The sequence below is a fragment of the Raphanus sativus genome, chromosome 2 (genome assembly GCF_000801105.2).
Source record: "Raphanus sativus cultivar WK10039 chromosome 2, ASM80110v3, whole genome shotgun sequence".
In the NCBI taxonomy this organism is placed as follows: Eukaryota; Viridiplantae; Streptophyta; class Magnoliopsida; order Brassicales; family Brassicaceae; genus Raphanus; species Raphanus sativus.
In genome coordinates, this window is record NC_079512.1 from 3,535,532 (window position 1) to 3,549,529 (window position 13,998).

General features: G+C 31.8%; 1 protein-coding gene across 2 annotated transcripts; it reads left to right on the top strand.

Annotated features, from left to right (window-relative positions):
* The first annotated feature begins 11,699 nt into the window (after positions 1–11,699).
* On the top strand, positions 11,700–13,379 carry LOC108819192 (protein TIFY 11B-like). Of its 2 annotated transcripts, XM_018592191.2 has the most exons (4): positions 11,700–11,977; positions 12,258–12,381; positions 12,540–12,872; positions 13,029–13,379. In XM_018592191.2, the coding sequence occupies exons 1-4, from the start codon at positions 11,824–11,826 to the stop codon at positions 13,231–13,233; spliced, it is 816 nt and encodes a 271-aa protein (XP_018447693.2). In that variant the 5' UTR covers positions 11,700–11,823; the 3' UTR covers positions 13,234–13,379. The 2 variants fall into 2 exon arrangements, with proteins under 2 accessions (XP_018447693.2, XP_056851089.1); XM_056995109.1 differs by lacking the exon at positions 13,029–13,379 and having other exon boundaries at positions 11,705–11,977; positions 12,540–12,876.
* The last annotated feature ends 619 nt before the right edge of the window (positions 13,380–13,998 follow it).

Below are 13,998 nucleotides of genomic sequence, written 5' to 3' on the forward strand. Positions count from 1 at the left end.
GCTTGGTTTTTATGGTTAAATTTGTGATCCAATTTAAAATTTGTTACTGATACGAAATTGTAGGTGCAATTGTGTTTGATCTTAGCAATATTGACACAAAAAGTGGAAAGTCAAAATATCTACTCGTTTGTGTTTGATGTATGGCATTATACGGTAAAATCATATTGAAATAGACCCATGTTTTGAAAAATTATTAAAAACGTATTGAATTATTCATAATGTTTACCATAGTTTTATGTTTATTTAGATCATATAAAGCAGAAGAAAGTACCAAGGACATGTAAAGTATCTTCCATAGTGGAACAGAGATAATATTCAAAGTGGAGGTAAGTGATGCGTTTTTTAGCTAGAATTGATCATTTTTGGAAAATATTTAATAACTGGAAAAAACAAGTTTTTTTAACTGTTTACTTAATTAAATTTTCAGTGACATTAGGTTGTAAATATTGTGCAACTCTTAGGGTTAATTTATATTTGTACTTTTGTTTTAATAAAGTAGACAGTAACATTTCAAACATTGCTTATCAGACATTTTTATATATTGACTGAGGAGCATTATTTAAATTGTAACTTATAGTACCATGCTGATGCGTCAGCTTTTTAGCCTCTCTCAGAGTCCTTTTGAAAAAAATTCGGTAGTTACTAGAAAACTATATTTTATGCTATTGACCGACCAACCTTAAATACATTGTAACGACAGATTTTTATACATGTTACAACATCAATTACAATCCGGCCTTTATTCTATTAGGCGCTTTAACCACAGCCCATTATACGATATTGTAATTGTCTTTGGACAAAATCATATATATCAAATTGGTTTAACAATGGACCGGATATACCATAGTTATGAACGAAAACTTTATTGAGTACAATTTTATTTATTCCCGTCAGACCACAAGTAGCAAAGTTTCTTCCAATACATATAGTTCTCAACACACAAATATCTTGGTTAGATACCAACGATGAACAATATCAGACTGAATAATAGTGATATCCTCAATTGTATCATGTAACTATATCACGTTTGTGTCAAATGTGTTTACCTGATAACTAAATTTTTGTAGCTCAATGACAGACTGGCAGTGGCAAAAGTATATAGCTAAAAAAGCCAAACAATACTAAAACCACTTAAAATACTTGAACTATCTATTGATTCTATATCTAAATATTCAATATAAATCAATTTATATATTAAAGTTAGATATTTTAGTATACATTATTCAAATTTATATGTAATATATTATTTTATTTTTAGATTTTGAGAAATTTATAGTATATATGAATTTTAAAAATTTAAAAATAATTTAAACGGGTTATCCGAATCCGAACCCACAAAGATCCGAACTGAATCCAATGAAACTAAAAATTTTGACCCGAAAATTCAAAACCTGAATAGACCCGAACATAAACCAAATGACTTGTCCACTGCTGTTAGGAATCATGTATATGTTTTATCAATTTTGAAACATGTCCTCATACATACAGAACATAAATTCAAACACATTATCGATTTTATATTTCAAACATGTGAATTTTCAAGTATTCTATTCCGCGTAAGGCGCAGATTATCACTTAGTGTTATATTACTCATGTCCCATTACGTAAATGTTAATATAAAGCTCTCACAAGACATCACATAAACTTTTATACTATACAAATTGCAGTCGTTTTATTTAATTTTGGATTACCTTAGCTACAAGCGTGTAAATAGATAGGGATAGTCATGTAGAATATTGCTAGCGTCTTGTGTAACAGAAGAAGCACTGCTTCTATATTGCACTGCATCGCTAAAAACAGATATGATGTATATGTACATATTATTATATATAGACCCTAGATGTTGTTCAACTGTAGATGTGCATTATATGGTATACTCTTCAAAGTTCAAAGTATTATATTCTCATTGATAAGATCTTGCAAGTTGTGTTGAATATGATTTATTCCTCTTGGCACTATCGTCTACGACATTTGTTATACGATATTTTACGTCTCATTTATAAATGTTAAATTATTTAGTCTCTGGTTGGTGTTGGAACTTCTTTTAACGAAAATTCAACGCACACCTTCATTAAACAAAACGACTAGAATTATACTTTGTCGTAGGAAAACCTTAATTATTTGAGCAACAAAAAAATATCATATTAGGATTTAGGACCAAGCAAAGCTCTTGAGTATTAGAAATTTCTCAAAAACACATACATTAAACAAAAAGGTTTAGAAACATGTCAGATATATCTTTTTCTTGGTCAGATATCTCTTTACAATTTCGATATACTAGTGAAATTGTAACTAATGGACAGTTGTGATATGGTGAGAAAACGTTCACTTTTTAGCAACAATTAGTGGTTTAGACAAGAAATTGGTTATTTTCTGTTCTTAATTCGAAATCCGTTGGGAAGATTGTTTTGAGTTGATCCTGAATGTAAGAGCAATAGTAACGGTGAAGTTCTAAAAATCAGAACTTATAAATAATAATAATATCTTAACTTTGTAATATTTTCCGATTAAATTTTATTTTATTTGTAAATGACAAACCAATTATATGATGACATATTACAATATAGATTCTAAGATTGTTTCCAATCTACTTCCGTTATTATCTATGATAGCATTTAGATGCAAAAGTTTTCTAACTCATTTATATTTCTTCTTCTTTTATAAATGAAACTAGAATTTAGCCCGCATATTTTTGTAGGTATATTTTTATTTTATAAATGTTTAATTTTGATATTATCATAAAATTTTAAATATAAGATTTATATCTTATTGTTATGTATTGCATTACTCTTTAATCTTATTGGTTAAGTTTCTTATTACATTATTAATATAGAAATTTTTTTATACATGTTACTTTTTTACTAATTGTTATTACATTTTCGAATTTTCATAATTTGAAATAATCAAATAAAAAACATTCTTCGATATATGATTTTTGAAAATATATAGCTGTAAAGAAAAATGTTAATATATGTTAATAACTTTATTTGTATAAAAATATAGCATGGTTAACAAATTTGAACTCGTTTTAATGGTAGATAATAATTTATTTAAATAAAAATATTTTTAAAAAAATAAATAGGTTAATTTACCAATTTAATATAATTTTATCATATTTAAATTATATAATACTTCTATTTTAATATAATATAGAATATAATTATAAATTTATAAAAATAGAAATATCTTTTATTTTTTTGGTTTACAATAAAATTTATACTAATATTATATTACTTAGTTACGAAATTAATTAAAGCATTATTTAGTAAACAATATCTAAAAATTTAGTAGGATTTTATTATATATTTTCTCAATAGATTTGTTATAATAAAAATAAAATTTATTATTGTTAATATTCTTATTGATTATTTTTCTTATTATGTAATTAATGAAATTAACCTAGTAAGACTTTTTAATGGTAGATAAAAAATGTACTTCTCTTTTAATAGTGAATATTGTTATTTTTCCTTTATAAATAGGGGAAGAAATAACAATTCTCTATTTTTTACTTTATAATTAGAAATTACTATTTTTAGAAATATAATAAAATAAAGGGCAATTGTCCAAAATAGCACTTTTGAAGTTTTTGTCACAAAAATAGCACTAGAAGCTAAAAGTCACAAAAATAGCATTCATTAACTTTTTCAAAAGACTCTAATACCCTTGTTTTAAAACTAATTAAACAAACAGAAAATAAAAAGAAAAAATCAGAGTGATGCGAAGAACGATCGGAGGTTGATTCGAAGATCCAGAGATTTGTTGAGGAGATTGAAGCGGCGGAGTGTTGTCACGAGGATCGGAGAAGGAGAGTCGACGCGATATTTCGAATTGCACTTTCGTTTTCCCATGAGAAGACCTTGATAATGGTGACAAGAGGTGATGATGATGAAGAAGTGTCGAGATTAGGATGGATCGAAGAGATGAGAGTCGGTGAAGAGGTCGATCTCTTCGACGTCAGCTTCAATCTCTGGGCGTTCTCTTAGCATTTTTCAGTGTAATCTAGAGAAAAGAAACTCCATGTGTTGATACAACAACAAACATAGATCTGCAGGCTGGAATAACGTCTCAATACAAGAAAACGCTCATTTGTCAAGTCAATCTCCTGCATTCAACCAACCATGGAAGCTTGAGAACAAAATAAAAGAAAACCTCTACAAACACACACATAGAGAAGAGAATGGGAATCTTTTTTTTTATATATGTTTTTGTTCATGTCAGCCTTCTTCCTCTCAACGTCAACCTTAGTATCGACGAGAGTGTTAGCTCCTTCATCTGATAAGCCTAAAGTAAGGAAGGTCTTAGCGGATTGAGGATCCTTGACATAACCTTTGGTATGTGTGACACCATCAGGAAGAACATATGTAGACTTTATCAGGTTCCCTTTACGCCGCTCCCTGTTTACAATCTCTATATACATAAATGATTTGATGATTGATGAAGAACAGAGCAAAAAGAGAGAGAGAGAGAGAGGAAGGAACCGAGCAAGGTTGAGATAGTGGAGGTGAAGAGAGACGAAGCAGAGCTTCTCTTTAGCATCATCCATCAAGAAGGTTTGATCCATGACATTGATGGATCGATAAGAAACCAACTCCTTCAGGTAATTAGTGAAAGCTTTTCTTCCGAGATCCTCTTGATGGCGTAGTTGAGCGTGAAGTTGTGGAGGACGGGGACAGCGTGAGTGAAGGAGAAGCCACAATCCACGACGAGGCTACACTGAGTCCGGGAGAGGATTGAACCCGGCCGGCGACTAGCCTCGTAGAGATGAACGAGTGACTGAGGATTAGGGAGGAAGCTCCTTTTATCTTTTAGTGATAAGAAATATTTAAATTTTTTTGATGATGATGATGAGGCATCAAATTGGTAGTCTTTCTGTTTCAAAGGCATTGGGAGATAAGAAACTAGTGAAAGAAGAAGATGAAGTCAAAACCATCAAAGAAGAACTCATGATTCATTTCTATAGGAGGGATGAGACTATCCACTGAAGATTTATCAGATGAAGGAAAATAGCACTGAAGAGACTGAGTCATCTGAGAGTGAAAGCGAGGAAGACATGCTTTGGAAGTGGGTCTGAGATTTGATGAAGCTGTTGCTAAGGACTACTTGGCAGTGAGAATATGTTGGATGCTCACTGGTTAGCAGAACAGTGTTTAGATAAGTGAGAGTTATTCAAATGATTCTTTTGTTGAAAAGACAGGGAAGTTAACTGGTTTTTGCCTTACAGAAAGCATCGTGAGAAAATGGTGTTGGTCTTGCTGAGGTCAACTCTCAGTTAGAGCGTTTTGTTCAAGGATAACTTGTTATATAGGATAACTTGTGGTAAGGTTATAAAACACACATGTTATCTAGGATAACTTTTGACATTTTCTCGAAACCCATCCTGAAAATGTCAAAAGTTATCCTAGATAACATGTGTGTTTTCAGGATGGGTTTCCAGAAAATAAAATAAGTGTGTTTTATTACATAAATCTGTTTTCGAAGAGAATAAAAAAACGTGTAAGAAATGTTAGACAATTTTTGTTCTAGATAGCTATCCTGAATTGAAACTTAATCTTCAGAACAACCAAAACAAAACAACATAATTAGAAATTCATCGGCTATAGAAATCTCCAAATAGAGAACACATATAAAAGAGAAGAGAGAACATGGAAATATGATAGCTTGAAGTCTTTTCAGTAATTCTATAAAAAATGTTAAATATGGTATGATTATAAAAGACACATATAATCTAGGATAGCTTTTGGCACTTTCAGGATGGGTTTCCAGAAAATAAAATGTGTGTGTTTTATTACATAAATCTGTTTTCGAAGAGAACCAAAAAGCGTGTAAAGAATGTTAGACAATTCTTGTTCTGGATGGCTATCCTGAATTGAAACTTAATCTTCAGAACAATCAAAACAAAACAACATAATTATAAATTCATTGGCTATAGAAATCTTCAAATAGAGAACTCGTATAAAAGAGAAGAGAGAACATGAAAATATGATAGCTTGAAGCCTTTTCAGTAATTCTATAAAGAAAGTGTTAAATGTGGTATGATTATAAAAAGACACATGTTATCTTGGATAGCTTTGGCACTTTCAGGATGGGTTTCCTGAAAATAAAATGAGTGTGTTTTATTACATAAATCTGTTTTCGAAGAGAATCAAAAAGCGTGTAAGGAATGTTAGACAATTCTTGTTCTGGATGGCTATCCTGAATTAGAACTTAATCTGCCAAACATATATATATATATATATAATCAAAATCTATAAGAAAATTTATTTACTATAGAAATCACCAAATAGAGTTCATTATCTACAAATTAGATAACACATATCAAACAGAGAACATTAAAATATAGCTTGAAGCATTTTCAATAATTTTATCAAGAAAGTGTTAAATGTGGTATCATTATAAAACACATATGTTATATAGGATACCTTTTGGCACTTTAAGGATGAGTTTCCAAAAAGAATAAAATGAGTGTGTTTTCTTGCATAATTGTGTTTTCGAAGAGAATCAAAAGCATATAAGGAATGTTATACAATTCTTGTTCATGGCTATCCTAACATTTTATTTTTAATGAAATATTACATTTTTAGGAAACTCTTCCTAAATATTTTACTTGCTATCATAACATTTTTCTTTTAATTAAATATTAAATTTTCAGGAAGCCCTTCCTAGATATTTTACTTTTTATCCTAATATTTTATTTTTAATTAAATATTTTGTGTGATTTGTTACTTGTTATCCTAACATTTTTCTTTTTAAATATTAAAATTTCAGGAAACCCTTCCTAGATATTAAATTTTCAGGAAGCACTTCCTAAATCAGTTTTGGTACTAAAAGTTCAAATATTTTTATGTGATTTGTATTGAAATTTCATTAGAGTGTGATTTGTATTGCAATTTCATTAGAAAATTCATGAGCCTACGAAAGATATCAACATATGTAAGCCAAACAAGAAGACACAAAGCAAAAAGTTTTCTAAATTTGTTAACACTTAATTTTCTGGAAAGCTTTCCTGAAACTACATAAATCCTTCCTTAAGTTACATAAATCCTTCCTGAAATTTTAAAAACACTGCACAGTTTCACAAGCACAAGCACTAGCACAAGCATAAGCAAGAGACTAATAATGTCATAAGTAAATTCACGAGCTTACCAAAGATTTCAATATGCGTAAGCTAAACAAGAAGACACAAAGCAAAAAAAAAAAGAAATGAAATTTGTTATCATCGAATTTTCTGGAAAACTTTCAAATTTCTCGAAAGCATTTCTAAATATTTTACTTATTATCCTAACATTAATTCATTAATTAACATTTCAAATTAACATTCTACCAAAAAAGAGTTAGAAGTGGTATCATTATAAAACATATATGTTATATAGGATATCTTTTGGCACATTCAGGATGGGTTTCCAGAAAGAAATAAAATGACTGTGTTTTCTTGCATAAGTCTGTTTTCGAAGAGAATCAAAAGCATGTAAAGAATGTAAGACTATCCTTGTTCAGGATGACTATCCTGAATTGGACTTTAATCTTCCAAAACCAAAAAAAAAACATAATCAAAATCTATAAACAAAATTCATTGGCTATAGAAATCACCAAATAGAGTTCATTGTCTACAAAATAGAGAAAACATATCAAAAAGCGAATATTAAAATATGATAGGTTGAAGCATTTTCAATAATTCTACCAAGAAAAAGTTAAATGTGGTATCATTATAAAACACATATGTTATATAGGATATCTTTTGACACATTCAGGATGGATTTCCAGAAGAAAGAAAATGACTGTGTTTTCTTGCATTGCATAAGTCTGTTTTCAAAGAGAATCAAAAGCATGTAAGGAATGTAAGACAATCCTTGTTCAGGATGACTATCTTGAATTGGCCTTTAATATTCCAAAACAATGTCCTAATATTTCTGCTCGGCTTATCGCAGAGCAATCTATTAAACTGAGAAAACTCCTCAAGTATCCACCATTAGTCAGACATAGTGCAGCATGAAAACATTATAGGATACAAAAAATAATAGACATATAATATGTAAAAACTGAACATGACCAAGAGCTATAAGGTATATAATAGTAGGAGATATATATTTTGGTTGGGTTTATAAAGTATTTTGATTCTTTCATTGGAAACAATAATACAGTGGCTTGTTACATATGTTACAGAGAGTTGAGAGACACATCTTGATTTTAGCTTTGACTACGTTCTTGCCCGAAGGTAAACTGGCTACAACACCGTGTTTGATGCCACATTCGTTTGTTCCTCTCTTGATCTTGAAGTAGCCATCCTGAATATAATTACACTTTAAATGCCAGATTCTGTGAAAGATCACAGGCAACAGTTTGATTGGAGAGAAGAAGGTGTACTTACATCACCCCAGCTTCGGTTCCATTGATTTGCAAGCAACTGGTAACAATTTAAAAAGAACAAGAATGTCATGACTACTCACACAAGATGAGAAGTGTTAAAATTTGGAACCATACCCAATAATCTTCGCAATCATCAGATGTTCCCCAGCCAATAAGCTTGACAGCATGACCTCCAATGTTAGTAGCACTCAACTCTTTCAACAATTTGAGATTCTTCCCTTCCTTTGCCTTTTTGCCAGAATCCTTCTTTGATGATTCCACGTTTTTGATTTTCTTGACTTTCTGCATTCTGCACAATCATAACAACAGAAAACCATAACTTTACACACAGATCACAATAATGAGAAGCTGACACATGATCCGTGTTTACTCACATGTCAAATAAAGGAACGGACTCTGGCAGATTAATCTCCATATCCTGCTGATAGACTTTGGGGGAAATAATTAAGCATTATGACTGCACATTCACATGAAACAAACAAAGTAATACAGTACCTCACTAGCAGAAGAGGGATCCTCAAATAGCTCCCAGCGTTCATTAACGAGATTAAGCCGTTCCGACTCTCCATCAGTATATCTGCACAGTGAAAGACAATCAATGATAAAGCTATAATTTCACGCTAAAGATTTGAACTTTCGATACAATTCACACTAAAAGCTTTGAACTTTTTAGTTTCAAAATCGAGATTTGACTTACAAAATCGAGGGACGGCCGTATTGTTGGAGACGACGGCACAACTTCAATTAACTACCGGAGATGATGACGGAGGAAAGGGACGACGGCACAACTTCACGCCGGAGATGATGATATCGGGGATGAGAGAGACGTCGAGAGTACATCATCGGGGATGAGAGAGGCGTTCAGAGAGTCGAAGAAGACGACATGTTTAGATCGAGATTTTCTAATTTTTTTTATTTAATTAACTAGAGAAGGAAAAAGACAAAATGGTAAATGACACACTTAATGAAACTTATTTTTGTGATTTTTGACAATGAGTGCTTTTTTGGGGATAAAAACTTGGACTAGTGCTATTTGGGTCATTTTCTCTAAAATAAACTCTACTTTTATCATAGAGTTTCCCTATTTCAGAAACAAAATAACAAAATAAATTAGAGATGATCTAAAAAGGTTTTTTAAAGTTCTATTTTGAGAATTTTATGTGACATTTTCTCTCATTTTTCTATTATTTTAGTATTTAGAGTTTTTGAGAATTTTTTTTTTGATACCGTGAGGATTCCAAAGGTTTTCTATGTCCTCCTACGAGGCCCACATAAATCCGGAGTTTCTTGCCACTTAATGCATCCATGGGTAGCCAATATTGTTCGAACCCATGACGGAAATTCCAGTTTGGACCCTTTTATCATTAGGCTAAAACGACTTGTTTGAATTTATTTTTTTTTTTGTTAAATTTTTGAGAACTTCAACAAAATATTACCATTCAGCATGCTCTAAAAAAAGATTATGATGTACTCAAATTCCTTCCAATTAACTACGTGAATGTGGTTGGGTGGCGCGTGATGTCACACTGTCTCTAAGAGATATGAGTTTGAATCCATGCAAGTTAAAGTTTACTTATAATCAAGTAACATGAATATCAAATTATTTTTCTGAGCAACTGGATATGTCTGACTCCCGCGATCAGACCTTCAGAAGATTAGTTAGGTTTCGGCTCATCGGATGTTTCTTTATTGAGGAAAAAAAAAGAAAAAACCCCTCCGACTCATAGTTAAGAAAAAACAATTATTTTGGAAATTTGAAACCTTAAAGGAAAAAAGAATTGAAAGGGGGAAAACACAAATCATGCAGCGATTATAGATGTACCGTTGAGATTTTGACACGTGGTTGCATCCAGTCACAGATCAAATCTTTCACGTGCCTTAAAACTCTGTCGGGGAAAAGTATTCGTCGATGTACAGAATACAAGTTGTACTCGTAATGGCAAATGGGTTCCACCAATCTCCATTGCAGTTCTAAACAGCCATCAGCCGACGCGGACTATGGCTTGTGTAACACCCTTGGTTTTGACCTATAATAACGAAAATGCCACCACCAAACGAATTACCTCTCGCACAAGGACCAATATCGTAAATAGTAACTACTTTCGGGACCCGACGATTTTGATGAGGACAATGTTAATGCCTTCCACTAACGTCGCCGTCAACTTTTTTATTTTTATTTATTTTTAACCACTTTTTCCTTTTCTTTTCTGTTTACATTTCGCTGCAGCCGTGAGGAAAACGTGTCGGAAGTTGTAACTTGTAACGAACGTTGGTTTGGTTTTGAATTAGACGAATTTATTTATGATTCATTTATTAATTCGTACATGACAAAACAAATTCTTTTATTAAAATATATATTGATCGCCCATGAATATCTAAGAGATTAGAATTATTTTAGCTAATCCTAACCAGCCCGTCTCGAACCTTCAATGGACCCTAGGCTAAAAACTATTTAAGATATTTTTCCCTTACAAAATTTTTTTCCAAAAGAAACAGGACCTTTTTGTAAGCTAAAAATGCCAAAAAAATATAATGAACCCTGTGCAAATGCACCTCCAGCACATGGTCAGAGCCGGGCCTGCTCCTAACCACCAGAAAAGATAACTTGATAAGATAATTAATCAATATTATAATTCTTTAAAATTCCTTATTATTACTGTATTACAGTGGAAAAAATCAGTAATCTATGTTTTCATTTTTGGTTAAAACTCAGAAATACTAACTATAGGTACAAAATTTTTATAAACTTTTCAAAAATATCAATAGTTTTTTTTTTTTTGCTAAATAAAATATCAATAGTTCATTAACAAAATCCTTGAAAATGTAAATTATATATATTATAGAAAAAAATATTACCAGAGATTTTTTACCTGGATTAAACATATTATCAAATATAGATTTTATAGGACAGTTAGCACTATTGTAGTGAGACATGTATTTTCGTAAAATGATAGAATTATCGATTATAAACTTATATATATAATATTTCTCATAGTTAAAGTTTTAACTGTATAGTTAATTGGATGTTAAAAACATATTAAAAAGTGATGATAAATTATGAGTATAAATAGATACGACCTAGTCTAACTTAACCCATTATAAACCCCTTTCTTGTTTGACAAAACCCCTTTCTATAAACCTTCTCTGGTAAATTGAATTAGTCTACTAGCAATTGTGCATGCATGTTAGGTGGAAATAGCCTCGTGACAATTACTATTTATTGCGCACAGATCACTGTCACTCCATTAAAAACAATAAACAAATCATTAAAAACACGTTATTTGTTTGACTTAATATTATATTCGCGAGAGCTTAAAGCCACAGAAACTTATTGGCATAAATAACTCATTTATCCGATTGTAAGCCTATACTCTTCGATTTTCGTGACAAAAAAAAAAAGCCTGTACTCTTCGATCTTAACGTGTGAAACCCACTCGAGTTTTTGCAATCTCATCAAGTATGTCGACCGGAAAAGCACCGGAGAAGTCTAGTTTTTCCCGGAGATGTACTTTGCTCAGCCGGTACTTGAAGGAGAAGGGTAGTTTCGGGAATATTGATATTAGTTTGGCTCATAAACTCGATCTTGATCTCGCCAGAAAATCTGATCTTAGAGGTATGTATGTCTCTCTCTCATCCTCTGGCGGCGGCCGTCGACAAAGACTCAGTTCTGTTTTAGTACTGTATCTTTATTCAGTTGCTTAATAGATTTTTGCTCTTAATAAAATTTCACAAAAAGATGGAAAAGATATATTAAATATTCGATTTTGTCAAGATGCAAAATTAGGAAATTTTAGCAAATTTAGTTTGAAGATGAATATATAAATTTTTAAAGTTTAATCTAATTGTCTTTAATATTCATTTTAATTTAATTTGGTGTTTTTTTTTTGTTATAGGACAACAAAATGAGTTAAAGAAGGCAGACATTTCTGAAACCAGAACCTTCGACGTGAAACAGAAGCTTTCAGTAGGTGAAGCCTCTACTTCTTCCGGAGGCAAACCCAGCTTTGTCGATCTAAGGTACGTATATGATATGGTCTTTGATCTTGTGGTATTAAATAAAAGTCTTGGCTTTATACCTTTAAAAAAAAAAAAAGAACTAGCGAAGGGTCAAAACGTGTGTATAGATATGTGGATTTTGAACTATGTACCAATGGTTTGGTTTGGTTTGGTTTCAGTGAACCAGCAAGTGTAGTACCAGAGCCTGGAAACTCCCAGTTGACCATGATCTTCCGCGATAAACTTATGGTTTACGAGTTGCCTGAAGACAAAGCAAAGGAGATAATTGAAGCAGCGACCGAAGCACATCGTGTTGCTGTTGCTTCAAAGAACACTCAGAAACTAAACATGAACGTCAGCAACGAAAGCAAAGTTGTGATTCCTGATCTGAACGAGCCAACGAGTTCCGGGACCAACAACGATGATCATCAAACCGGAGAGCAACATCAAGTCGTGGAACGCATTGCAAGAAGAGCCTCTCTTCATCGATTCTTTGCTAAACGAAAAGACAGGTAAAGCATAAAACCAAACCTAACTATAGTGCTAATTTGTTGGTCTTGAATTGTATATTTTATATTGTAGAAAACAAATATTATATGGTTTTTATGCTTCCATATAGTACAAGAACGACATAACTTATAAGTTTTGGATGTGTTTGAATTTTTCAGGGCTGTGGCTAGAGCTCCGTATCAAGTGAATCAAAGTGGTGGTCATCTTCCTCCCAAGCCACAAAAGGTTGGTCCATCGGTAGAGCTAGGACAACCCTCGCGACAGCCTGAGACTCCCTCAAAACCAAAGAGAGATAACGATGTGTCGATGGAAGTGGACGGAGAAGAAGGGCGGTGTTCGAAAGATCTCGAACTCAAACTTTAGGACATATAAAATGTTCATGATCGAGTTCACGTTTGGATTTTGACTTATTTAGGATTTGAAGCTACATAATAAATGTTTAGATTCTTTGAGGTTGTATTATTACGTAGTCATACTTTTCTATATAACTATATATACTCGTTTCTCAATCTAGTTTAGATTTTCTAAAATTGCCATTTAGATTCTTATGTGCCAGAAGATACTCGAATGTATTCCAAAAACATTATAGAACCTCAAAGTCTCGTGACTCTCTCGTCTCCAGCTGCTGACGTGACGGTACAACTATTTGGACTATGTGCCATATATTGAACTCTTGATGTGTTACAGTATTACCATTGAGCTTAGCCATTTTCATCATGGATGGGTATTTCCAAAGCGTAAGCTGACTCTGCGTAAACCTGTGTGAGCTTGAGAAGCGGGTCAGATCCGTCCTACTTGATCCAGCCGTGACGAATTGGTGATTTTTTGTTAAAAAAAATTGACATGCACGATTCACTGTTAAAAACTATTAGACATGCATTTTTAATTTCCCACTTGAATCTTAACAGCGAGACTTGTTCCCACTTGAATCTTATGGTTAACAGCGAGACTTGCAGATCAGAATAATTAAAATAAAAATAAATTTATATTTTCAATTAAAATATTTTAATAACACAAACTATATATTATAAAAATAAATAAATATTTTCTTGAATATAAATAATTTCAGTTCTTTCATCTATATATTATATAATATATAATTTAAATTTAGATAAATAATAATATCTT